General features: G+C 41.9%; 1 protein-coding gene across 4 annotated transcripts in view; it reads left to right on the forward strand.

Moving 5' to 3' along the window:
• Positions 1–25,840, forward strand: part of TBX5 (T-box transcription factor 5) — a 399,833-nt gene that overhangs the window by 323,671 nt on the left and 50,322 nt on the right. For 3 of the 4 annotated variants that reach the window (XM_069214523.1, XM_069214522.1, XM_069214521.1), the window contains one exon: positions 1,925–2,151. In XM_069214523.1, coding sequence (XP_069070624.1) covers positions 1,925–2,151 — 227 coding nt within the window. Of the gene's footprint in view, positions 1–1,924; positions 2,152–17,685; positions 18,002–25,840 lie in introns of those variants that run through there. The other variant, XM_069214524.1, reaches the window with a different exon arrangement.

The following is a 25,840-nucleotide window of genomic DNA, read 5'->3' on the forward strand; positions in this document are numbered from 1 at the left end:
CCCAAAGCTGACCTGGATAACACTCTAGCAAATCACTTAGTTCTCATCCAAACTACAAGGGCGGGCATCCATTAATGTAAGCCTTAGAGCAGTGCCCATATCATAGCCTGCCACAAAGGGTTAACATACCTAAAGCTCTAGAAATCTCTCTAATATCAGCTTTGTATTAATTATATAAACATATAATAAAACCTTTCAATCCACAAAAAGCTCTCCATGGTTCAATAACTGTAGCCAAAATTTATAGAAAGGAGTCATAATTCAAACTGTCAGCCACACACTGCTTCATTTTTCATCATAAAGTAGTGTTTCTAAGCAACTGCAATTAGATCAGGTTGAAGAAAAAATAAACCAGTAAGCACTAGCGCCATTGCTTTAATCTAGAACAGTGTCTGGCCCAGATTAAGTCTCAGTACTTCAACAGGAGTAGACTTATGAACCCCTCAAGTACATCCTCCATAGGAAGGCCTCTTAAGTTGGAAGCCACAAAGGTATTTCTCAGCATAGAATCAGCATGACATTAATGTTGTGGTCCATAGTAAATGGTTGAAAGGATAAGAAGCATATGCATGCCCACATATTCTTTAAGCCTTAAATGGCATTGACTATTGTTTTACCAAGTTAGCAGTTTGCTTCACTTTCTTCCCTGTCTACATACGCCCCAGAACCTGTACAATTTGTCGTGGGTAAGTTGGCTTGTTGGCAAGTTGCCATTTTCGTTTAAAGGTGATGTTGGCAAACTACTTTGCATATGGCTGGGCCCACACTGAGGTGGAATGGTGTACAAAATAATAATAGTCTCGGATTCAGCCCTAAGTAATTACCAGTGGCTGAAATTAATTCCTGCATTCATTCATCACTTTTTTGTATACATTATTCCATCACAGGTGGTCAAAAGTCAAACCCCGATATGCATGACCTGCAGCCAACAATCCACCTCTTTCGGACAACCCCTACTGCACACAAGCAGAGCCTGGCCTTTGGCTAACCCCTGTTTGTTTTATCCTTTTTTTGTTACCTCATGGACACCATCATAGGATTTAAGAACCCACATAAGCTACATGGCCAGAAATCATAAACCAGCAGCAAGTTTTCAAAACCATTCTACTTGTGGATACCCTTAAATGAGCATGTATTGCTATTGATGATCAGACCAGAAGATTTCCATTAACCACTCAATATGGAGAAATGATTATGCTTGATATTGAAAAGATGTCCAGTTTAAATTGTCACTAACGCATAATATAAATTGGTGGACCTAAACAGGCTCTTACCTATAAAAGGTTGCTTGATAAACATTAGTTGTCCTTCACGTTTGCTATAAGTAATAAAAATCATTAGGAAACCACTTGCTGTCTGGATGTCATACCCTCAAAGAGATCAGAAGTGGACAGAAAAGTCAATTCTCTTAGGATTGTCTTGTTTTTAAAATGGTCTCTAATTTGTTTGTGTATCTGATGCCTAATATGGAATGAAATTCTGTGTATTGTAATTTATACTATTTAGATTGTGACCTTTTCCTACTTTCAAAAGGAAGTAAGATACGAATACTTTTAATACATGTTTATGTCTTTCAGTTAACCATTATGCTGCATGATTTTCTCCTTCTCTGTAATCCAATGTTGATACATTTAATTGAGAATAACTGAAAAATGACTTTCGTTTGCAGCAATATTCTGTTGTGACTGGTGATTACCTAGGCTCTTTTAGGGATTACATGGTAGTACTATTTTTTGAGACACCAAAGGGAAATTGGATTTTAGAATGGATTTTAGAAATCCTAAATTTTTCTAGCGGTCTTTCTATTATCAGTAGATATTGAGGTGGAACTATTGTGGGAGAGGTCTGCAGAAACTGGGAATGTTTCTGTTATGTACATGTCTAAAACTATATGACATTAATTAGTTTGTATATTTCTTTTCAGCAAAGAGTACCCCGTTGTACCAAGGAGCACAGTCAGACAGAAAGTAGTTTCTACTCACAGCCCCTTCAGTTCAGAAGCCACACGGAGCTCCTCTTCAAACCTGAGTTCACAATATCAGTGTGAAAATGGTGTGTCGAGCACCTCACAGGACCTCCTGCCCACGACCAACCCATATCAATCTCTCACCCAGGAGCATGGACAGATCTTTCATTGCACCAAGAGGAAAGGTCAGCAATTATTTTATAGAAAAGGCTAACTGATTCCAATTAGCTCCACTCTCCTCTGTCGGCCCTCCTGGCATTCTTAATTTCTTTTACGCAAAAAAAAAATGTAGTCATAAATTCTGTCCTATTTTCTGTTACCTTACTTTGTGATTACTGGCTCTGTTTAGGATGTTGCACCATTTGAATGGCATTCTTCCTACATTTTGTTTCAAGTGTCTTTTCACTTGATGCATTTTCCTATATTTGTCAATAATATCCAGTGACATACCTTGATTTTTTTATTTTATTTGGACTGGGTAACAATTAAATTTTCCAGATTGCCATTGCCTACAGTAGAGTGGAGGGGGTCGCCAGACTCTGGCCAAAAGGAGCATTATACAGATAACAGGCCTTTGCTTTAAGCAGAAGCATGTTATTGCATTTTTAAAATTGTAACAGTACTTAACTGCAATGTTTAAATAGGTCTAGACATATTTAAACATTGCCATCTTTATAAAACAATTGGGAAAAATTCTGAGGGGGGGCAATGATTTTTATTTTTCAACTTGTGGGTGCAGCATTAAAAAGTTTGGAGACCACTGGCCTACAGTAATATTGTATACCTCTTCAAAGTAAGATTTAAAAAACATTTCACACACAAATATATTTTTAAACTCCACAAAAAGATGCAATAATAAGGTCTATTTTGTATATAAACCACTTGTATTCGCTGGATTACAACCTACATATTTTCAAGTGACATAGTTAAGCTTTAGCGTTTACAAACCAATAATGTGTGACATTCTCTCAAATTATAAATAAATATTTATATTAATATGTACACACATATATATATATATATATATATATATATATATATATATATATAAAACACCAACGTTGCCAGACATCCGAGGCTGCGATTTCAGTAGCAGTCCAGGCGTGGACCTAGCCATCCACATATTATTACCAACAATCCTCCTGTTACATGCAGAAAGTTCCCGGACACCAAGTGGAGGTCAAAAACACTTTATTCACCAATGCTTCCTCGCAGAACAACGAGTTTCAGCCGTAGCCTTGATCAAGGCTACGGCTGAAACGCATTGTTCTGGGAGGAAGCATTGGTGAATAAAGTCTTTTGGACGTCCACTTGGTGTCCGGGAACATTCTGCATGTAACAGGAGGATTGTTGGTAATATATATAAATATATATATATATATATATATATATATATATATATATATATTTATATATATACACACACATTACAAACAATTGTCAAACAATTGATTAGTTGCACTCCAGGAGAGTTTATTGCTTTTATCCAAAGAAGTGGAAGAAGACACCACCAACGCATTTCAACCTCTCGGTCTTGTTCACAGTTTACAAGGAACACCTTCCCATGAGTCTCCATTTATAGTTCATTTTCCTACAGCCACCCAAGTGCATTATGGGGCATGTAGTCATCCTAAAAACTCTAATAACAACCAAAAACTGTCAGCAACCCAACCCATCTTTTTTGTTATTTTTAAAACACCCAAATTTGACTATATGATAAAAACATGCCAACCGAGATTAATAATAATAGTTTTCACATATGGAAGAGCGGAAACTGTGTTCCAAATTACTAGGATGGCAATTGTAATGTCCATAGAGCACTATGCTTATATAGGTCCTCAGATATATAGAGGTAGATAGATATGATAGATAGATAGTATGATAATTAAGATCTGATTCTGATAACTATACCAACCACATATATTAGACTGATATATATAAGGAAGATCCGTTTCCTTGGTATCTGGTCAATATCATTATTCTCAGAATGACAGTACCTTTCAATAATGTATTTGATATAATCATTACTCAATATACTCCACACTCTATAGACATTACAATCGAGGTACTAGTTTGTTCTAACTTCCAGTGCCCCACAAACAGAAGGCTTGTGACTGGCGAAACGTGAGCAGCAGGACAAACAAAATTTCACTAATTCATTCACTCATACATGCACTCAGAGACTCAAGCACCCACTCACACACCCACTCAGACACTCATGCACCTACTCAGACACACTCATAGGCTCAAACACCCACTTTCAGACCAACTCAGACACTCACACACCACTCACAGATCCACTGACCGAGACAGGCCCTGTAGCCAACACCTGCTGTGCGTGGCTAAAGGCTGTGTGTGGGGGTTGGATGGTTTTAAGGGCTTGGTTGAAAGGTCTGGCCACAGGCCAGGCCCTATGGACAACTTCCGCCTTGCACGGAAAAAGGCTGGGCATGGTAGTGGCTGGATTAACATATAAAAATTAAGATTACTTTACTTTTAAAAACATAGAAATTCACTTAAAAAAAGGTTACAGGGACCCTATAGTTAGTTTCTGAATTTACTCGTACAAATTCATAGAAATTCAGCAGTTAGAGTCATTTCAAGTAAATATAACTGGTGCCTTAAGGCAACTATACCTCACTCCTTCGCCATGCACAGCTAATTACTCCACATATTATACCATTATCGACTCCTTCTATGGCATCTTTGATATCATCACTGCAACATTTGCAATACAATTATTGATGTGAAAACTGCGCATGGCGAGGGCACGAGTTATAGTTACTTGAAATAACTCTATCTCTAACTTGAATTTCTATGGTTTTGTACAAGTAAAATCAGAACCCCCCTTTCATCATAAGAATATTGAAAGTTTTGAAGTGTTGGCTACAGGGCCTGTCTCTGTGATTGGGTGCCTGAGTGGGTCTGAAAGTGGGTGTGTGAGTCTATGAGTGGGACTGAGTGGGTGCATGAGTGTCTGAGTGGGTGTGTGAGTGGACGCATGAGTCTCTGAGTACATGTCTGAGTAAATTAATTAGTGTATGAATGAGTCTGTGAATCTTTTTTAAAACGTTTTATTTGCTTAGAGTGACCAGAGAGGGATTTTTGTCCATTAATAACTTTGTACCCTTTTGACGAATGTCCGCAAAACTTTGCAGACCTACTGCCTCCAGTTCATTGTCAGAATACTGAAGGTTTTGCTGTGTTTAGTCAAGGAAGGACAAAGAAAAAGGGGGGGGGGGGACCCAACACAGGCTTGGAGACCAGTGCATTTTACATTGCCTTTTGTATTTTGTGTATTGCAAAAACGGGCAGTTGGATTTTGCTGAAATTTGGTTCTGCAGGTAAGTACAGTAAGTAGTTCTTAAGTTATATGTTTTCCTACTTAGTGATATCTTGGAGCACAATGCTACTAGAAGTAGCAAGGAAGCCCACAAAAACAAACTAGACTGCATAAGTAAAGTTTCAGATTTACTATATGAACAACTGAAAGACCCATTTAACATCACATGCTAATGGAAACCTATAAACAAATACATAACAAATAGAATACATCTTAAACTACAAAAGATGTCTTTGCATGCTCTCTGGTTCACAAAATAAAACTGGCCCAACAAGCAAACAAAAAGTTTCTTTCTTAAGCACCCCTCTGCAACAAAGTAAACAATAACCTAGCTGTGAGCCACACAGACTATTATTTGGAGGACATGGTAATTGGCCACGAGGACAATATTAATAGTCTAAATTTTCATGATAATAATAATAATTGCCTGTCATTTACTTTGGCCTTTATACATAGCACAATCCTCCTAAACACAGCAAGGAAACAACAAATAAACTAGACTGCACATGTAAAGTTTCAGATTTGCTACATGAGCAACTAAAAGACCCATTGCATTTATACTCCTGTACAACAAAATGGAAAGGTGACCTAGCAGTGAGCTAAATAAAACTACTATATGGAGGCCATGACAACTAACCAACTAAAAGACACATTAATGGGCACATGATTATGTAAACCAATAAACAAATATGTAAGAAATACCACAGATACAAAGAAAGAAATAACATTAAATCTGATTGCCACTCTATAGTTATAGTTAGTATTCTCAAAGATAGGAAGTCCTTGGATATTAGCTCCCTAACAGCTTTAGACCCATTTGACGAATCACCACAAAACTTTCCAGACCTATAGCATTTTCTACATTTTGAGATGATTTAAATGTTTGTGGTGAATCCTTTAGGAAGTGCAAGGATAAAAGGGGGTCCCTAAATGTGTTTTCCCACTAATGCATTTTCTACAGAATATTGTATTTGATGTAGAGTGAAAACAGCTGAATCAATTTACATGAAATTTGACAGGATTAAACATTATGGTGCATAAATTATGTTTATTTGGTACTGCAGTTAAGTAGGGTAAGTATTTTTTAAGTTGCAAGGCATTTAAAGTTAGTGCTATCTGTCACCGCAGTACTTTCACGCAATTTTGCAAAAGTTTCTGAAACTACCACAGTACATGGCCATAAACCTTTAAAAAATATATAAAAATAGGAACACATCTCCCATCCTATTACCACTTTAAGGAAGTGGTAATAGGCAGGGACTTAATACTTCACTATATCCAAGGCTCTAAAAGTGTAGTAAAAACAATATGCCTGCACTTAAATTCTCTAAAAACAGCCATTATCAAATTATATATTGATTTGTCATTGCCATGTACCATGGTATACTGCAAAGGTAACACAGTATACTATGGTCCAAAATATAACTAAGGCCTAGCTGTATTACTGTATTGCGCTACTCTTGTGCCACTCATGATATTTCATGGGCAATGCAATACTTTAGCCAAATTTAGAAATGAACGCAAGTCTCCTGTGACTGGCCCTACATTGATTGGTAAATTTGGAGAAATGCAAGGCAGCGCAATTCACTGTTTTGCATTACTGTGTACATCATGATCTACATTGCTACTGCATTTCACATTCATCCATATGCCATGCCACTGTAGCCAGTCCACTACACACTATTCCACTCTACGCCTCTCCACTGCCTGAGACTCCACTCTACGCTATTACACTGTACGCAATGCTGCTGTACATCACTTAAGTCTATGTCACTCCACTGTACGCCAGTCCACTTGATGCTACTCCACTATATGCCATTCATTCTATGAGATTCTACTGTATGCCAGTCCACTCTACACTACTACACTGTATGCCACTTCACTGTACACTACTCCACTTTACACAATTCCAGTGTACACCCCTCCACTCTATGCCATTGCATTCTATGCTGCTCCATTGGACACAACTCCATTATATGCTACGTCACTCTACTCCAATCTACTGTACACTACTCGAGTCTACACCACACCACTGTATACTACTCCACTCTGCTCTAGTCTACTCTATGCTGTTCCACTCTATGTATTCTACTTTATTCCTCTCCTCTGTACTCCATTCTACACTATTCCACTGTACTCCGCTCCATTTTATGCCATTATACTGTATGCAACTTCAATCTTTGCCCCTCTACAGTATGGCACTCCACAACACAATACACCACTCCAGTTTAAAACACAGTGTACGCTATTCCACTGTATGCCACTTCAGTGTACTCTCCTCCACTTTATATAGCTCCACTCTACAAAACTCAACTCTACTCCACTCTGTGACAGTTTCCAACACTGTATGACATATCACTTCACTCTATTGTATGAGACATAATTCCAATTTATAGCAGTTTTCTCAGCTCTTCCCTACGCCACTTCAATGGATGCCACCCCACTCTTTGTTACTCCACTGTACTCTACTCCACTCTGTGCCACTCCACTGAACACCACTCCACTCTATGCTTTTCTACTCTATGCCACTCCACTCTTGTACACTCCACTGTACAGTAGTCAACTGTGTGCTATTTTACTGTATGCTACTCCACTTTACGGTAATCTACTCTTTGCCACTCCACTCTACACCCCTCCATTGTAAGGTACTCCCCTCCTCTGTATAAAAGTCTACCATACTTCATGACATTCTACTCCGCTCTATCCCTGTACACTCCACTGTTCAACTCTGTGCTCTACTCTGTGCCCTTATACTCCAATGTACAACACTCTATTCCACTACACAACACTTTTTATACAGCACAGCACCACTCTCCTGTCTGAGACAACATTCCAATAGCAGTTCATGACCTACGCTATGCCAGTACACTCCACGCCACTCTGCTCTACCTCACACCAATACATTGTACTATATTCCACACGTTACACCACTCCACTCCACTGTACAAAACATTACCTCACTCTACGCTACTATACAATAATCCACTCTACACAGCTCCACTGTTTCACACATTACTGTACTCTTTGCAGCTCCACTCTACAGCACTCTACCACACTGTATGCCACTCTCTGACACTTTACTCCTGTCTATACTTTCACTCCACTGTAAAAAAACTGTAAATACTGTATGCGACTGCACAACACTCCACTCTATGATACTTTAGTCCACTATACAACACGGTAAGCAACTCTTTGTATGTTATTGCACCCCACTGTACTCCACTCTTCTCTGACACAGTACTCCACTCTACTCCATTACTCCACTGGTCGGCACTCCACTCTACGCCACTTACTGCCATTGTACCCTATAACACTGTATGACAATACACTGTACAACACTCTACTGTACACCACTCTACTCAACAAAAACCAACTAGACTGTATGCCACTTTAATCTCCTATAGGCTGCATCACTTTCCAATACTCCATGACTCCCAGTTAATCTTTATTGTACTCCAGTGTATGACACTTTACTTGGCTGTATGTTAGGCAACTCCACGCCTCTACAGTCTAGAATAGGCCACTCCATGCTATGACATTTTACTTAACTCTACACTACCCCACTCCAGTGTACTTCATTCCACTGCACTCCACTCTACTACTCTTCATCCCACTCCACGCCACTGTTCCATAGTCCGCTCTATGCTGCTGCACTGTCCAGTTCTTCACTCTACTGTATGCAGCACCACTCTACAACACTGTACTACTCTCTAAGCTACTCTATGGCACTCTACAATACTCTATTCCCATCCATTCTATGACACTACACTTTACTACACTGTATGACACTCAACGACACACCACTCAACTTCCCTCTATGATATGTCACTCCACTATATGACATGGCACTCCACTCTATGACACTCTCCTCCCCTGTACTCTACGACACTCCACTAGATGATATTCCACTCTATGACACTCTACTTGACCCTACTCCAATGTAAAACACTCTACTTCACTCTATAACAGTCTGACACCCTACTCTACTGTTCCACATGTTATTCCACTGTACAGCACACTGCTCAAGTCTACGATACTTGCTTTAATTATATGAGACATCATGCCACTAAATTATGTAACACTTTAGTACACTGTACAATAAGTTACTTCACTCTACTCACTCAATTCTAATCTATAATACTCCTGTCTATGACAAAAGACTTTACAACACTTTCCTCCACTGTACTATATGATGCGCCACATAACAACTCTCCACTTGCAACACTGCACTTTACAATTTGAAACATTTTTATTAATTTTTTTTTAAAAAACATTGAAATTCAATAAAAAAAAACAAAGGTTGAAACTTAGTTACAGCCAGGAAAACTTATTTCCCTATACAAACCATGTTTAAACTACATAAACTTTAAAAAAAACTCAAGTTATAGTTATACCTTTTATTTACAATTTATCTACCACCTTCAAATTATTATACGTAGTGGACCTCGTAACACACTGTTTTCAGCCTGCAAAGAAGACAAACTTAACTAATCTGAAAGTTTCTGGATACAGTCTCCTGTCCGCATGTAGATGTATGTAGATGCCACCCATGCACACTGTGGCATGTTGTGTAGAGTGCGGGTGAATGCTTTTTTGGGGTTGCATGTCATATGTGTGTTGGGAGGGGGTGTAGAAAGCATTATTAGCGTTTGCATGGGGGACGTGGGGGGGTGGCTGCTGGCGATCCAGCAGTAGGTGCAGGTGAAAGCTCCTACTGTGTCATGAGGTGCGACACAGCAGCAGTTGGAAGAACAGCATCGAGGGTCCTGCATCCTAAAAAAGTGCTGCTGATTATCACTGGGTGATGATCAGAGCAGGATTCCTTGCGTTGGACATGGTTCAGGCATGGACAGGCGCAGATGGTCTGCCTTTGGGGTGCCTCTGGCACACCCGCTGTGTGTGTTCGCTGAGTGCAGTGTTGCAGGTGCCATTAAGTAGGTCCCGGGAGGGGCAGGAGTGCAGGGTGCTGTGCTGATTGGTCCTATTGCTTGGCTTCTTTTAAAGAGATTTGTGACGGGAAAACCAGTAATGCTACTCCCTGTTGCGATATATGATGGGTAATTCAGTGATGTCACTTCCTGTTTAGGAGGATGATGGGAGATCGAGTGTTGTCACTTCCCGTACTAAGGGGTGATGATAAAATGCAGTGGTGCAAAGGCATACAGGAGTTCTGAGCTCCACTCCAGATGGAAGGGCTCTCTGAGCAAGAGCGGTTTTGTAATTTTCAACACACAAAAGTTCCAACATTGCTCGTTCTCTGCAATGTCAAAATGGTTGAGCCAGGGTTCTCCCCACTGCTGGAAGGCAGCATTTACCACCTCTGGGTACACCTGCTATTCATGATCCACTAGACGCCTGTGACTGAGTTTGCCCCCCTGAGCATTTAAAGATCCTGCCAGATGGCTCACCATCAGAGAAATCACTTGGTGGACCAGCCACCTCTAGACGAGCAATACCGACTGGTGCAGGTAAGGACCCCACCCACCCAGCTTGATGCAGCACCACTTGGCAGTGGAGTTATTTCTAAGTACCTGTACCTGACTTCCTTTGATGGTGGGCAGGAAGGCCTTCAACACCAAGTGAATCACCCTAATTTCTAACAATTTGATTTGAAGTTGAGTTCTGCTATAGACCAGAAAATCCTCAACCAGATGGCCTCCCCAACCCAGTACTGATGCATCCGTGATCAACATCAGCTCTGGGTGGAGTAAAGAGAGGTGTCTGCCAATGACCCAATCATGGCCCAGAAGCCTCTACTGCAGATCTTTTGCAATCTCCTCTGAAATCTGCATACAGTCCGACTGGTGTCTCTCTGTTTGTGCCCACTGGGATTTGAGGTCCTACTGCAGAGCCTCTGAGAAGGCAGTGAGAGGCCAAAGATCTTAAATAGTATGAAGGCCTCCATCTTTGTTCGGCAGAAGGAATATTGAGAGTAAACCCCAGTTCCTACTTCAAGGGCTGGAACCTTCTCTATGGCCCCTTTAGTTAATTCGATCAGGCGTGAAAGATCTCAATGGAGACCAAAAGTCGCTTGGGTGTGACTTGCCAGGGAGAGTAATAGCATATATTCCTGAAAGTTTCTCACAAAGTGCCATGTCTTCCAGTCACTCTTTATGCTCAAATCTGTTTTTATTCAATTTTTCCAATAACATACACTCAACTACAACCAGTGGCCAGTGAGGTACAATAATTAGGGAAACAAAGAGGGCAAGGTGGAAGGAGTGAGGGGGTACATGGAGCAGAGAGGCTGAAATAGCTGAGGGAAAATGGGATATCAGGGATATGGTACAAGAAGGAGGTGTGATCCCCACCATGTTGATGACTCCATCATAGAGTGCTCAAATCCATATGGTTGGATTGTATAAGATGTTGATTCCACTGTGGTCAGTCCTTACTGTGTTGGTCTATCATGCTCTCATCTCTTGTAAGCCAAAGTACTTGAACATAGTTCAGACAAGTGAGTTCACCAAAGTCCTGTGCTAAGAATCAAATGCATAGAACACACATTTTGTCAAGCAGTGGTAGCTTGTTATTTATTATGGCTGTGAGATTTTCCATTCCTATAAGGTCCCAAATTGAATGTAATCAGTCAGCATGGTTTGGTGTTGCGTTGGAGCCAAGTTTGGATGTGATGACTTGTTTGGCTGGGCAGAGAGCCACTGCAATTACATTTCCTTTGTTAGAGTGCAGCAGAAAGATCTATGCATTTGGTAACCTGAGTAGTATATAGCTAGGGAAACAGGGGATATCCATGTCGAAGATCTCATTGATGTTTTATAACATGTCCTCCTAGTATCCTTTAAGTATGGGTCAGTGCCAGAGTAGGTGCATCAGATCCACCGGCATCTATCCTTGCTGTTGGGCTTCCATTTCACCATCCTAGCTGGGATGTAGTACCAGTAGTGTGTTTTTTAATAACGGGGCTAGAGGAGGAGGTGCAGGCCATATGGAGTATGTCAGTCTATTTCTTAGGGGTAAAGGATTGATGTAGCTCAGATTCCTATCTCCTCTGAGCAGGGAATTTGCTGGAGTTTGCAGTGTTGTTTGGGAATGTGTAAATGTCTGAGAACAGGAAGTTATCTATTCTGGTGATCATCCATTTCTCAAATTTCATGAGCTGCCAACTGGAATGAGGGTGGGTCGAAGGCCGTGTGACCCAGTGCTTGATGGCAAAGTAGCGTCAGTGTTCACCAGTTGGGACTTCACAGCTAGATTGAATTTGTGAGAGGTCCATGATGCCAGTGTAGTCAAAGATGTCAATGGTCCTTTGGCAGTGATCCTCCTGTCAGGAATGGAGTGCACTGCCTGCCGGGAAAGTGGGGTTAACAGTATGGTTGTCAGAAGGGAGGTGCGCTTGAACAGACCACTGGAGGTTATGACCCTATCCCATGCTTCCACCACTACCCATGTAATTGAAGAAAAGTAAACCCCTGGAGGCTGGTGTTTTTTTAGGAATCAAGGAATATTCCAGTTGTGTAACCCAGCTCCAGACTGGTCAATAAAACACCAGTGTTTCTCCATGAGCAGCCTATTTCATTCCAGCAAATAGTGCAACTGGGCTGCAAGACAGTAGTCGGTTAGGTGGGAGGGTGCCCATGCCTTCCTCTGCTACAGATAGGTAAACACTCTTCCTAGCCATCCGTAGTTTCATACTGTTCCAAATGTAAGCCTCAATAAAGTATTGTAGGTTTCTTAGTAGGTTGGAAGAGTGGTTTCAGAAGGAGAGCATGCTTGATGTACAGTACATTGGGAATGAGGGTCACCTTCACTGCTGCTAAACTGCCTACTGACGAGAGACCTTCGCCTTTCCAGGTCTGTAAGTCTGAGCGAGCTGTGGCAGTTAGGTCAGTGTAGTTGGATTCCACCTTTTTCTCCATGGAAGGGCAAATCTTTACAGCCAGGTATGGCCCCAGTGGCCTGCACACAAAAAGGAAAAAGGGTACTCCAGCTGGACCCCATCATTTTGGGATAGTGAGATTAAGGGTGTGACATTTCTGAATGTTAACTTTAAAACTGAAGAACCAGCCAAACATCTCAAATTCTCACAGGAGGGTCGGCAGCGAGGAGTATGGCTGGGTGAGGTCTACCATGACATAATCCCCATAGAAAGCTATTCCGTGTCCCTGACAGCCTATAGTGATGCCTCTGGTCTGCATGTCTGCCCGTACCCTTTCAGCAAGTGGCTTTATACACAAAGCAAAAAGAAGCAGAGCAAGAGGACACTCCTGGTGCAATGCCACCTACAAAGGCCTGTGAGGTCCTGCCACTGACTGTCACCTGGGCAGTAGAACTAGTATACCTACATCACAAATTTGTTTTTAAATAGTATACACAAACCCATCTTGTTTAGTACATGCAAAAATAATGGTCAGTGCACCTCGTCAAGCGTTTTTTTCAGCGTCGACTGACATGAGGCATGGCGTGACTAGAGAGTGGATTGCTTCATCTATGAGGTGAAGCAGCCCCTTAGTATTGTCTTGGCAGCATCTCTCTGGTATGAACTTGGCCTGGTCAGAGTCTACAAGGCCCGGTATGTATGGATTTAGGCAAGCAACCTGTATTCCCCTGAAGAGCTTGGTGTTGACGTTTAGCAAGGGTATGGGCCGATAGGAAGAATGTAGTGTGCAGTCCTTCCCAGGCTTAGGAATTACTGTAATCAATGCTTCCTGCACCATGAACCAATTTTTAAATTGAGGGGCATTGCCCCGTCCCATATCGTTGCTTCTCACTGTTTCACCAACATTAGGGCAGTCTTGATGTTTTTTGCGTATGCTTTGGACATGTATTTAACTATCAGTGCAAACAAGGGGTCCAGAGCAGTTAGGATTGGCCCACAGAGCAATCAGGCACTGCCTGGTGGGCTGGTGTGACTGATCAGTGTATGGGCCTATTTTATGGTCTCCTTGCGTTTTTTACTACTGCTTTGTCAGATATTCAAAAAGCATTGCCTGCAGCAAGCAGAAATCCACTCAGCCCCCCCTACCTTTCAAAACACTTATAGAATGTGTCCTTACAATTTTAAAACTGACCAGATTTGCAAATGTGGACCCCTTTTTTTGAGCTATTTGTTTCCCTAGTATGGACCACTTTTATTTTGATGCCCAAGCATACTTTTTCTTCCAGTCAGACCCTGCTGGTTCAGAGTAACCTCACCTCCGGTGAAGGCGTTCAGCACCTGTCTCACATCATCATACTAATCAGCTAACTTGGAACAATTCAATGCCAGATGTATAAGGTCCGCATTTTGGTTGGAGCAGTGCCAGCAATGGGTATCATCAGTGAATCCACCCCTGGCCAGACTTATTGGTGCATGGTAAATTCTGTAAAGAAACATAAGGAGGCTCTCTTTAGTTTGTTGACAAGAGAAAATCTGTTTAGCCTCTGTCAGCTCTACCTCCAGGTCCTGTGGCCAGTGAGATCTAATATGCCTACTGTCCATCACCATCTTTCCCATTACTGACATTTTACATTTTTAGGACCAGTTTCTGAGGGCGATGATTTACCAGGATTAGGGTCAGTAGTTTCCACTCCTTTGGTTCTTCTGGAAATGCTGGAAATAAAGTGTTCGCTAAATGTCACATCTAATGGTATGTGAATGTGTTTGCTAAGGTGTCAGTGGGATCTCCCAGAATTTCCTGACAGAGTGTACATTTTCTCTGTAAATAGGTCTCCAATTTTCAATATGTGTCTCTTTGTTAGTTACAACATCATTGTATGGTCTGACTCAGCCAGGAACTGTGAGTTATGTAGAATGGGGTTGTGGGGTGGTAAAGACACTGTAATGTCACATATTGTTGCAAATTCCAACCATGCCTGTGTTGTAAACTTTACTATGTTATTTTTTTTTTTAAGTCAAGCAGTCTTCCTGATAGGGCTATTTGGTATCAGGCAAATCATCCCTTCCCATGCAGCGAGGTGCATGCCTGCTGTTGTGCATCCAATGATGTACAAATTGGGACTGAGCAATCCGGTATTATAACAAGCTGAGTGCCTAAAGCCAATATGTGGTATGGCAAGTGTAACTTTGCCCAACTCACTCTCAGCTGCCTCTGTGCTCATGTCAGTTTTATCACAAGTGTCCTCAGTTGCCCAAAAAATGCTCTGGTGAGGGAGATGTTCTGAAAAAAGTACAAGGGTTCCAGCAAAACATAATTTTCATAAATGCAGACCTACCAGCAAATGTGAGAGGCAGCCAAATACATCTGTCCAACAACAACTTAGTATTGTTAAAATGTTTGCCATAGTTAACCAGTAATAATGGTGTGTATGTGCTGGTTGAATAGTATTGACAGGTAATGGAACCATCACAGATTTCAACCAGTTTCTCAGTACTCCTGACTGACCACCACAAGTCACTATTTTACGTTTAATTGGGTGTAAGGTTGTGGATTTCTTTTTTTTTACTATAAGTAGGATAGTTTCTACATAACAGGATAGAGGAATATTCGTTTCACCCGGCCTGAGGTCCTTATTTTGATTATTCTGCTTAAGGATACACTCCGGTTGTTGCACAAGAGCAAACAATAAGGGAGATAGTGGGCACCGCTGACATGTGCCCCTTTCAATCTTGACTAGAGCAGATAGTCCGCCATTTACCTTAATTTAAGCCTGAGGGTCAGTGTATAGTAATTTAACCCAATGTGTCATGGCCTTGCCGAATCCCATTCTTTCTAATTCTGCAAACAGAGAGGGCCAATGGATGCAGTCAAAGGCTTTAACTGTGTCTAGAAAAATGACCACCAACTCTAAATCCAGGTTTATCTGGTGTGTGAGGGCAAAAAGCTTACGCATATTATTTGCCTTCCTGGAATGGATATGGATTGATCTGGTTTTCTCAAATTGGCCAGCACGGGAGGAATCTATTAGCAAGTGTTTTAGTCAAGATTTTGCTTTCAACATTGATGAGAGACAGAGCTCTGTATGAGTTGCAGTGCTCAAGTGGTTTGTCTGGTTTTAGTAACATTCTCACAATAGCTTCTCTCATCCCCCCTCTGTTAAGCCTCTTCGTACATGCCCTACAGGACTGGGGCTGATTTTTCAGTGTATTCTTTATAGATGTCAGCCGAGAAGCCTTCTCCCCAAGGGACACTTCCTTTCTTCATATGGTTAATCAAATTTTTCATTTCTTCAAGTGTGATTGGTTGACATATTTTTCTTAATCAGAATAGCACCCTTTCACTCCCTGAATATGTATGATATGAAAAAAAGACTCTGTACAAGAGTGAGCATACATTTTTGGGCGGTTTGGGAGTAGGTGCGCCTACTACAGGAGCAGAATGACAATAATGCAACAATCTTTGTATGCGACCACCCGCCTCATTTAATAGGGTTATTTAGTACGCATAGATTCCAAGTCATGATCTGGAGGGTGTTATTCAGTGGGTCCATCTCACTATCTTGTGCTATCTTGCTGTACGTCACCATATCATTTGCTGTAGCAGCGTAATCATCCAGCTTGCGTAACGATTTAGATTAGCATGGAAAGGCCTGAGTAGCAAGAAAAGAAACAGTTTCATGCCTTACCTACGGTGTATAAGAAGTATAACAAACAAAGTGATCAGCACTATGATGAGGCAAAGTGTACCATCGGATCTATGAGGTCCTGCTGTATGCCCTTGCTGGGGCATTCTATGAGTCCCTCGGTACTGTAACAGAAATACATAGACTCATTCCACATCACTGAGGCTGCTGGAAGCAGGAGTATTCATTCTAACTGCTCAATGCTTATTTAGAAATGAGAATGCCTTTTCAGGGTCCAAAAAAATTTATATTTTAGCTTGAGTGAAAAACACAGTCTTGCAGAGTAAAGAACGGCGTACTGAAAACTTTGTTCCTGTACGCTCCTTTTTTGTTTTGTAAATTTTCTCCTTGCTTCCTGCACAGTTTTTATGCATTCTGAAAAGGAGATGGCCTTTGTATTGTTTTTTTTTTCCTTTTGGGTACAAGATGCAGGACCTTTTAACGGTAACAATGTTTATTTAGTTTAGCAATGACTGGATTGGGATGGTCCCAGGGACCGACCTAGGCATAAAAGAGCAGTGAGCTCTTTTCACCAGCAATGGATGTGGAGGTTGTGGCAGAAAAAGATGTATATTAACATTTCTTCAAAAGGAGTGGCTGTGGATTCAGCCACTCCTGTTATTCTCAGATTATTCCTCCTTGAGTGTGCCTCCAGGTCCTTGTTCTTGACCTTGATTTTTCCATCTTACTAGTCATTTCCTCGACCACTGTGGCCTGTGCTCTGTTATCTGAGATTCCACACTTCATCATGTCAATGAGTATGTTGTTTGTCAAACCTGTTGTTCATATCATTTAGACAGCAAATCAAGGAGTCGATTTTAGAATCAATTAACACAAGGCTTGATTTTATTTCCAGAAATAATATCTTTACCTCTGAAGCTGACCAAGAGTCATCACCCTCCAGTTCAGGTTTATTTTACTGCACCTCTTCTGACTGGCTGTTTTCGTGGTTTTCCAGGAATCAAACGTGAGGCGAGTTTAGGATGCATCTGAATTTCCCTTGTTGAGTGGCGAGAGTCATCATTAAATGCTCCGTCTGCGTGTTTATCAAATTAGTTTTAATTGCAAACCAATATCATTGTGATACCAAGTACCCACATCTGTTATGAATAGAAGGAAGACACTATAAGCAATGAGGACTTTTGTTTAAAATCTTTCTATTAAACATTGTCAGAATTTGAAAAAGACAAATTGTAGTTTCATCGATTATGGGTACAAGCATAACAAACGGAGATTTGGTCTCAGAGCATAAGATCACGGAAATACTATCTTGGAATGGTCTGCCTTGACCTGAGAAGCATTGTAATACATTCAATAGACCATAGATTAACATTTGAACACAAAAGGAAAGCAACCCTCCTCCCTTCAAGACCCAGTGCCTGTGTCAGTGAAGGGAAAAGGGAGCTTGAGTTTGAGACAGGATCCCATAGTAAGAGAGAGGGGGAGGCAGGGGAGTGCTCCACTCACCTGGTCCAAAACAGGGCCCAAAGCTAAGGACCTGGCCCTGGGGGGAGGGGGACTTGAAGATGAGTAGTCTTTAGGAATCTGATTTTGAGGCAAGTCATGACATGGAGGAAAGAAAAGAAAGAGTGGCCTCTGTTCCCCGTCGCAGAATCTCTACCCTCTTTAGTTAAAGAGATGGAGCGCTCCTAATCTGGAAGGAGGGAATTTGTGAATTTCCAATTCAGACAGGTAGTCAATGAGTGGATGCCATTAAGACGTAAACTTCTTTCCAGAATGGGAGCATTTGTGAGTTTTCAGTCTTATAATGAGGGCTAGCCATAGCCTACCAACCCATGGTGTAATCAGAGGGATTTTAGACTTTTTCTAAAACAGCACGATAAGTTGCTTAGTGCTCCTGCCATGTGACAAATTAACACCCATTCTGTTGCTGTCATGGCCTCCATCTCAAATGGCTTTATTCCCAGGATTAACATGCTAAGGCTTGCTGTTACGGGGTATTCCGGCAAAGAGGACATTAACCAGGTGGGACTGCAGCCGCCTCTCTCCACTTCCGTCATGTGTACTGAGACCAGAAGGAAGTTGGGGAATGCTACTGTTCCACTCGCCACCCTATTCCTGTGTCTTTCCCAGGTCTACACATGTTCGGAAATTAGTGGGGATATTCTGACAGAGCTGCTATTGCAAATTATGGATTATTCTCTTCTACAAAGCAAATTCCATCCTTGTTATGCAATGTCTGGGATTACATTTTTAGACTAAAAGGGCATTCTTCAGCAGGAGGACCACCAAACAAACATGACAAACCAAGACTATTATAGTATTTTTCATATTTCGTTTTCTAAACAATGGAGACTTCACAACAATTAAATGCCTGGTGTCATTGATGGACAAATGAATGAAAAAACAAACAAATCTTCTCTTGGAGACTGAGACAATAGTAATTATGTAATCAGAGTCAGAATTCTGACCAAATGAAAAAAAACTAGAAGTGCTCAATGTTTAGTTATTATACTCTATTGCCTCTGTTTTTCACTGTAAGACAGCAACGTAGGCTTACTGGCTTAACGTGCCGTTATTGTATCCCCACATGAGGCTGTAATGATGATCGATGTTTTTCCTCCTTGTATGTCTAGATAATTCATGGTTGTTGTATTGTCTGTCTGAACAAGGAGGGAGTCTGTCTTGAATGACAGAAGAAAAGCCTTCATAGCTAGGTGTACTGCTCTCAACTTAAGCAGGTTCAAATGGCAAGTCTGTTCCTTAGGAGACCATACATCTTCCATCTGAAGGTGAATCATGTGAGCAAATCAGCCTGAAAGGGAGTCATCTGTCACAAAGGTTAGTGCTGGGATGTTTTGAGAAAGTTTTCTGGACAGCACCACCAGCTGAATTATTTTTGTTGTTAGGATTACTTTGTTTCCCATCTTCCTGAGAGTTGATACCACAGATCCTCAAGACACTGTTGTAGATGTCTCATGTTCAGAGGTGCATTTGGGCCCAGACAGATGCATGATGCCATTGATCGTAGAGGAAAGTATATTTTCCTTGTCATTGGTAGGGCTGTTCACTTTAGACTGAGACATTTTAGAAGGATAGAAAATTATCTTTCTTCTGAAGGAAACAATGTTGTGTTTCCTTGGTCTAAGATGGCTCCCAGTTAGTGTAGGGAATGAAATGGTATGGAATTAGATTTCTCATTATTTACGTGAAATCCCAGTCATTTGAGAAATACAACAGCCATCTGATAATATTGGCACACTTGTTGGTAAGACAATGTCTTGATAATCCAATTGTCTAGATATGGGTAGACTAATATCTTCAACTTCCTGAAGTGAGCTGCAATGACTGCCAATCATTTGGAAAAGGTCTATGGTGGAGATCTGAGACCGAATGTTGAGTTCTGTCTTCATGTGAAACATACCTGAGATCCAAAAAATTATTTCCATTGAAAAGGAAGGTTCAAGACCTGGTGTTGGGCTTAAGGTTTCAGTCCTGTAAATCCAATCTAGGATGAGCGACATAGTGCTAAACCATAACAATATCTGTGAGCTCCTAGAATGGATGTATCCTTTGCAGCACTGTTAATCTGGTTGGATACCATCATGCCCTCATTGACCATTTCTTGTCAGTCTTCACATCTGACTCTGGTAGGTCCTCCATCAACTGTTGAAGAACATCCCAGAGTGACCAGCTGTATCTATGAAGAAGGGCAGATGTGCTTGCTGCCTTCATAGCAACAGCAGACATGCCATAGAATTCAAATTTTTACTCTGCTTACCTGGAGGAACAGTAGAAGGGGCTGTGGCATGAAGCTTCCGGGCAGCTGAAACAGTATGAGTTTCATACAGAGAAATAATGGGCCCTGATCTGATGTCCTGCAAGTGAGATGGTGCAGCCTGGACAGACGCAGGAGTCAGGAACATAGCCATGGCTGAGCCTTGTGAGGCCTGGAACCAGAGGTAGCAATGGTTTTGTGACTGACCATTGCTGTAGTTAAAAGAGAACCAACGTGGTGGCTGTGGTAGCCAGCAAGTTGACATTTATTTTTTTGGCCCAACTGATTAGAGCCTCCTGGAAAGTATTAACATTATCTACAGGAGAAATACTTAGTGAAGGGTAGTCTGTCAATATAGAAGAGTAGAGACCAGAAAAAGTGGTTGTGTGATGTGACCTTGACGATGTTGATCATGATGAAGAACCCAGTCTTTGTCTTGAGCATGACTGCAAGAAAGATCTAGATCCGTAATGATGAGAGTGAGATCTTGATCTAGACATGCTGCAAGGTCTGGCTATGAAGTGATCAAGACCTTGAGTGCCCTGGTGCAGGTGCCACTGGTACAGGGAACAGTGTAGCAGAGAAAGCATGGCTGGTGGATTTGCTGGCAGAATTACCGCTGGAATTGCCAGTTGTGGCAGAGAAGTAGATGTGGAGAAGAACCATCTGGTATGTGGACTGGAGAAGCTACCCTGGAAGGTAAGCAGGCCCTTGAGTAGACAGAATCCGCTACTGAGTGGAGTCTGTGAAATGTCATTTGCAAATCCACTCTGCTGTCTTCTCTGCAGCAGAATGGTGTCTCGACATGGAAGTCCTTGATATAGACTTGTATATCACAATGTCAAAGTTCCTCTCTAAGTCAATGGCCTCCTACTCCCCAATGTCATGTGCGTCCTCATCTAACCAGCCCTCAACAGTAGGTGCTGTAACTCTTCTCAACCTCCTTATCATCGTACTGGAATGCCATGTCTCACAAGAGCATCTCCTTTGGATGTCACCTTGCGACAGTCCTCAGAGGGTGAGATAAGGGCAAGGGTAGATGGAGCAGCCTCTCGTTGCATCTCAGATGTCTCTCGAGGGTGGAAATCTTGCCTTCTTCACCGCTCCTCTTGGCCATGTATGTTTATTTTGCATGTTTATTTTCTCTGGCTATTAAGGTAAGCCTGATAAGCCTCCTGCAGTGACAAAATCTCTTGGGATGGTGTGAATCAGCCAAACAAAGGATACAGATAACATGTGGGTCTACTTTTTGCCACTTTACTGTCAAAATCTAGGTACTTCACAAAAAGGAATGACATTCTGCTGTAAATGAAAAATACTTACTGTCAGAAAAATATCAGAAAATACCCTCTGCCCTACAGGACATCAAGTGAACCACTTTAAATATGGTTTTGGTGAAAATTCTGATAGAAACAGGATTTTAAAGGCAGAGTTCTGCTCCAGCATCCTGTCAGCAGGAGTTGTAAAAAAGAACAGTCAACTGCCACCTGCATAGCATGATGGGAAACTGGAACGTCCGGGTGCCCTTAAAGGTGCAGTGTTCTATTCTCATTGTTGCAGTGCTGAAGCCTATACAGGTAGATTGCCCCAGTCTTGATTCACTTAAAAAAGGGTTTATATATATATTTATATATATATATATATATATATATATATGTTTATATATGTTTTTTTCACTTAAAAAAACAAAGGTTACAGGGACATTATAGTTAGGTTCTGACTTTAACCACGCAAAACCTTAGAAATTCAGCAGTTGTAGTTATTTCATGTAACTATAACTCGCGCGCTAAGGTAACTATGACTCATTGCCCTGCCATACAGTTTTTTCTTTCATAAATTGACTTCTAATGTTTCATTGATATTTTCATTGAGGTTATATAAGTTGTCGTAAGTGCTGTAGTATCTGGGGTAACTAGCAGTGCATAGCGAGGGCATATTTGCGTGCAGGGAAGCTCCCGCTTGTAGAAAGTGGAGTTATGTTTGCTTTTGCTTGGTGTTTCCCAGAGTGGGCACCCCTGGACATAGCAGGAGCCAGCCTTGGGGGTGGCGGTCCCCAGGGCCATGTAAGGCTCCACAAGTGGGGCCCCTTCTAATGCTGTATTTGCCCCGTGGAGGTGGTAGTCCCTGGGTTTGGGGGTCAACAATGGACCCCCTTAATTCTCTTATTTCAGCCCCCGGGAGGTGGAGGTCCCCGGGCTGCAGAGGACCCACACTACCCCCTTCCTTAATTTAAAGGACCAACCCCGGGGAGGTGGTGGTCCCCGGGGCTGGGGGTCCACAATGGACCCCTTAATTATTTTATTTTAGCCTCGGGAGGTGGTACCTGGGGCTACGAGGGGCACGTGGCCCGCCACATGTAATTAAATGTTTGCCCAAGGGGGGTGGTGCTCCCTGGGTTTCCAGGGGGCTGAGTGGCCATCCGCATGCAGATTATATTCAGCCCTTTTGAAAATTGAGGCTTTTCACTTACCAGCTATGCATGGCATTCTAGCAGCTTAGCACACACACAGTCAGGCTTAACTTAGAGGCACTGTATTAAGTAGTTATGAAGCACCCAAAGAGTACTTAAGTGAAAACACAACAAGAGATACCCCACATCAACTTAGAAAAACAGCAAAATGCAAGAAATAAAATGAGACCAATACAACAACAATCCAATCAGTAGAATTGGGGATGAGCAATTTTAAAGGTTTAAATAAAAACAGTCCCAAGAAGCAGAAAGTACAAAGTGTGGGTATCTGGTTGGATTAGACTGAGACAATGTCACAAGCTCAGTCAGACTGTGATGGAGTGTGGGCTGAATACAGGGACCAGGTTAGTCCCTCTGAAAAAGTTACCTTCTCAAAGTCCAGCATGCAGCGTTTAAAACTTGAGGATTTCACAGGAGGAGCTCAGATGATACCAGCCAATGATCCAGTACATCAAGAGGCACTTCTTAGGAAGCAGGAACTCGCTCCAGCAGAGACCAGCAGGGCTCTAGCAGGTCCAGTTGTAGGCTCAGGCAGGGCCAGTTGTAACAGGACAGTTGCAGGGCAGGGAAGCCTCTGAAGTTTGCTGTGTCCCTGTACCTCAGAACAGGTGGTTAGCCAACTGAACCTTGGAGTCAGTCAGGTTAGCCTAGAATGAAAAGTGGAGGTCTAGTCTTTCTTCTCGGAGGGCTGGGCAGCCCTCAAGCAGCAGAGCAGTCCTCTGGGGAATGAGTAGGCCTTCTTCTGTAATACTACAGTAGTGTACTAGTGAGTGGCTCAGAAGGTCCAATATTTTTACCTAGTGCATCCCATTTAAGTGGGGGAAACTTCTAATCCACCCCTACATCTGGTTAAAGAAAGTTCCTTTCTTCTCTTTTCTTCCCCTGCACTGGATCAAAGAGATCTATGGTGACAAAAGGGTGGTGTCAAGTTCTTTTATGAGTGTGCTGGAGGCAGACCTTTGAAATGTAAGTGGAGCTGGGAACAGCTCCATCCCTCCAACGCTGGTAGAATCACCCTCTCCTGCTACACCCAGGTCTTATTGTTGACTGTCTGGGCCCAAAACATATTCCTGATGGTGGAACAATTAACAGGCCCAAGCAGCTGGAAATTCATAGAAGGTCTCAAAAAGCTTAGGGAAGGATTGACCTTGCAACACTAACAGGTAGTCAGTTTTCTGAATATGTTTAGAATGTTGTAAATAGAATTTAAGACACTGTTTGATGTCTAGATTATGGAGAGACCTTTCAGCTGGTGAAGTGGGATTTAGGAAAAAAGTATGAAGTATGATAGGTTAATTGGGATAAAATTGAGATGAAACCTTGGGAATGAACCTTGGATTTTCTTTTAAGAAGTACATAATCATCAGTGAACTGTAGAAAAGGCTCTTGTGTTGTGAAAGCCTATATTTCACGGACTCTTCTGGCGAAGTGAGAGCCAACAGTAATGTGACTTTCCATGTAAACAACTTCAGTTCTGCATTGTGGATGTGTTCGGTTGGTGGTTTCATAAGCTGGCAGAGAAGTATACTGAGATGCCATTCAGGACGAGGAGCTTGTATTGAGGGGGAGCTCTGAATAACCCCTTTATCAATTGCTTGATCATTCTTTTAGAACAGAGGGACAGAGTTTGCAAAGAACGTCTGTACCTTGAGAGTTCTGCAATGTGAACCTTGATAGACACATCAAGGTGATAGGAGGTAAGGCAGCATTCAACAGATGGAGATTATGTTGTTGACACCTTAAGCAGAGTTACTTCCATTTCAACTTGATATTTTGTTTGTGGATTTAGCTCTTGCTTTGGATAGGATATCCCTACAGCCTTGAGGAATGTGTATGTCTTTGAATTCGTAGAGTTCAGGAACCATGCATACAAATGGAGAGATGCTGGAACTGGACGTGGACCTGGCCCTTGTTCATGGTCAACAGTGCTTGCATTGCCGACAGGTGAATGAAATCGGATTCCAGGAGCAGAAGAACTCAGTGAACCAATGCAGTCGGGCAACTGTGGAGAAATGAGGATCAGTCAGCCTGGTTCTATTTTCTTAGAAGCCTGGTAACGAGAGGGAATGGGTAAAAACGTGTGCATAGATCCCTGACCATCTGATCGAAAACGCATTCCCACATGAGTCTCTCTGAGGTTCCCAGCTTGCGTAGAACCAGCATTTTTTATTTTCTTGCGAGGCGAAGAGATCTAAGTTTGGTTTGCCCCATCGTTGGAATATGGTGTTGAAAACTGATTGATTGAGCTCCCATTTGTGACTGGACTGATTGGTTCTGCTCAGGTTGTCCCCTAGATTGTTGCTTAAACTTGGCAGATATTCTGCAGTCATGGATATCTGATGCAGTAAAGCCCATTCCATATTTTTTGCACCTCCAGAGACAGAATGTGAGACCTTCCCTGTTTGTTTCAGTAGTGCATGCTGGTGGTGTTGTCTGTCTGTATAAATATGGATGACTCTTGTATTCTTGGTAGGAAGGACTGAAGGGCTAAAAATATCACTCTCAGTTCTAGGAAGTTTATGTGCATCTTGGATAGCGAGGAATTCAATTTTCTACTTATTCAAGATCTTGAAGATGGGCTCCCCAGGACTCTAGAGAAGCGTCTGCTGTGATTATCTATTCAGGAATTGGAGATAAGAACGTTGGCCCTGATCAGAGATTCTTGGAGACTTGCCACCAAGAAAGCATCTTTCTCATAGTTGGTGTGATCTGAATAAGATCATTGAATAAACCAGTCTCCTGGACCCATTGCTTGTGCAGCTCTTCTTGGATGCGTCTTATTCTGAGTCAGACGCAGGGCAC

This window comes from Pleurodeles waltl, chromosome 11, assembly GCF_031143425.1.
Source record: "Pleurodeles waltl isolate 20211129_DDA chromosome 11, aPleWal1.hap1.20221129, whole genome shotgun sequence".
Lineage (NCBI taxonomy): Eukaryota > Metazoa > Chordata > Amphibia > Caudata > Salamandridae > Pleurodeles > Pleurodeles waltl.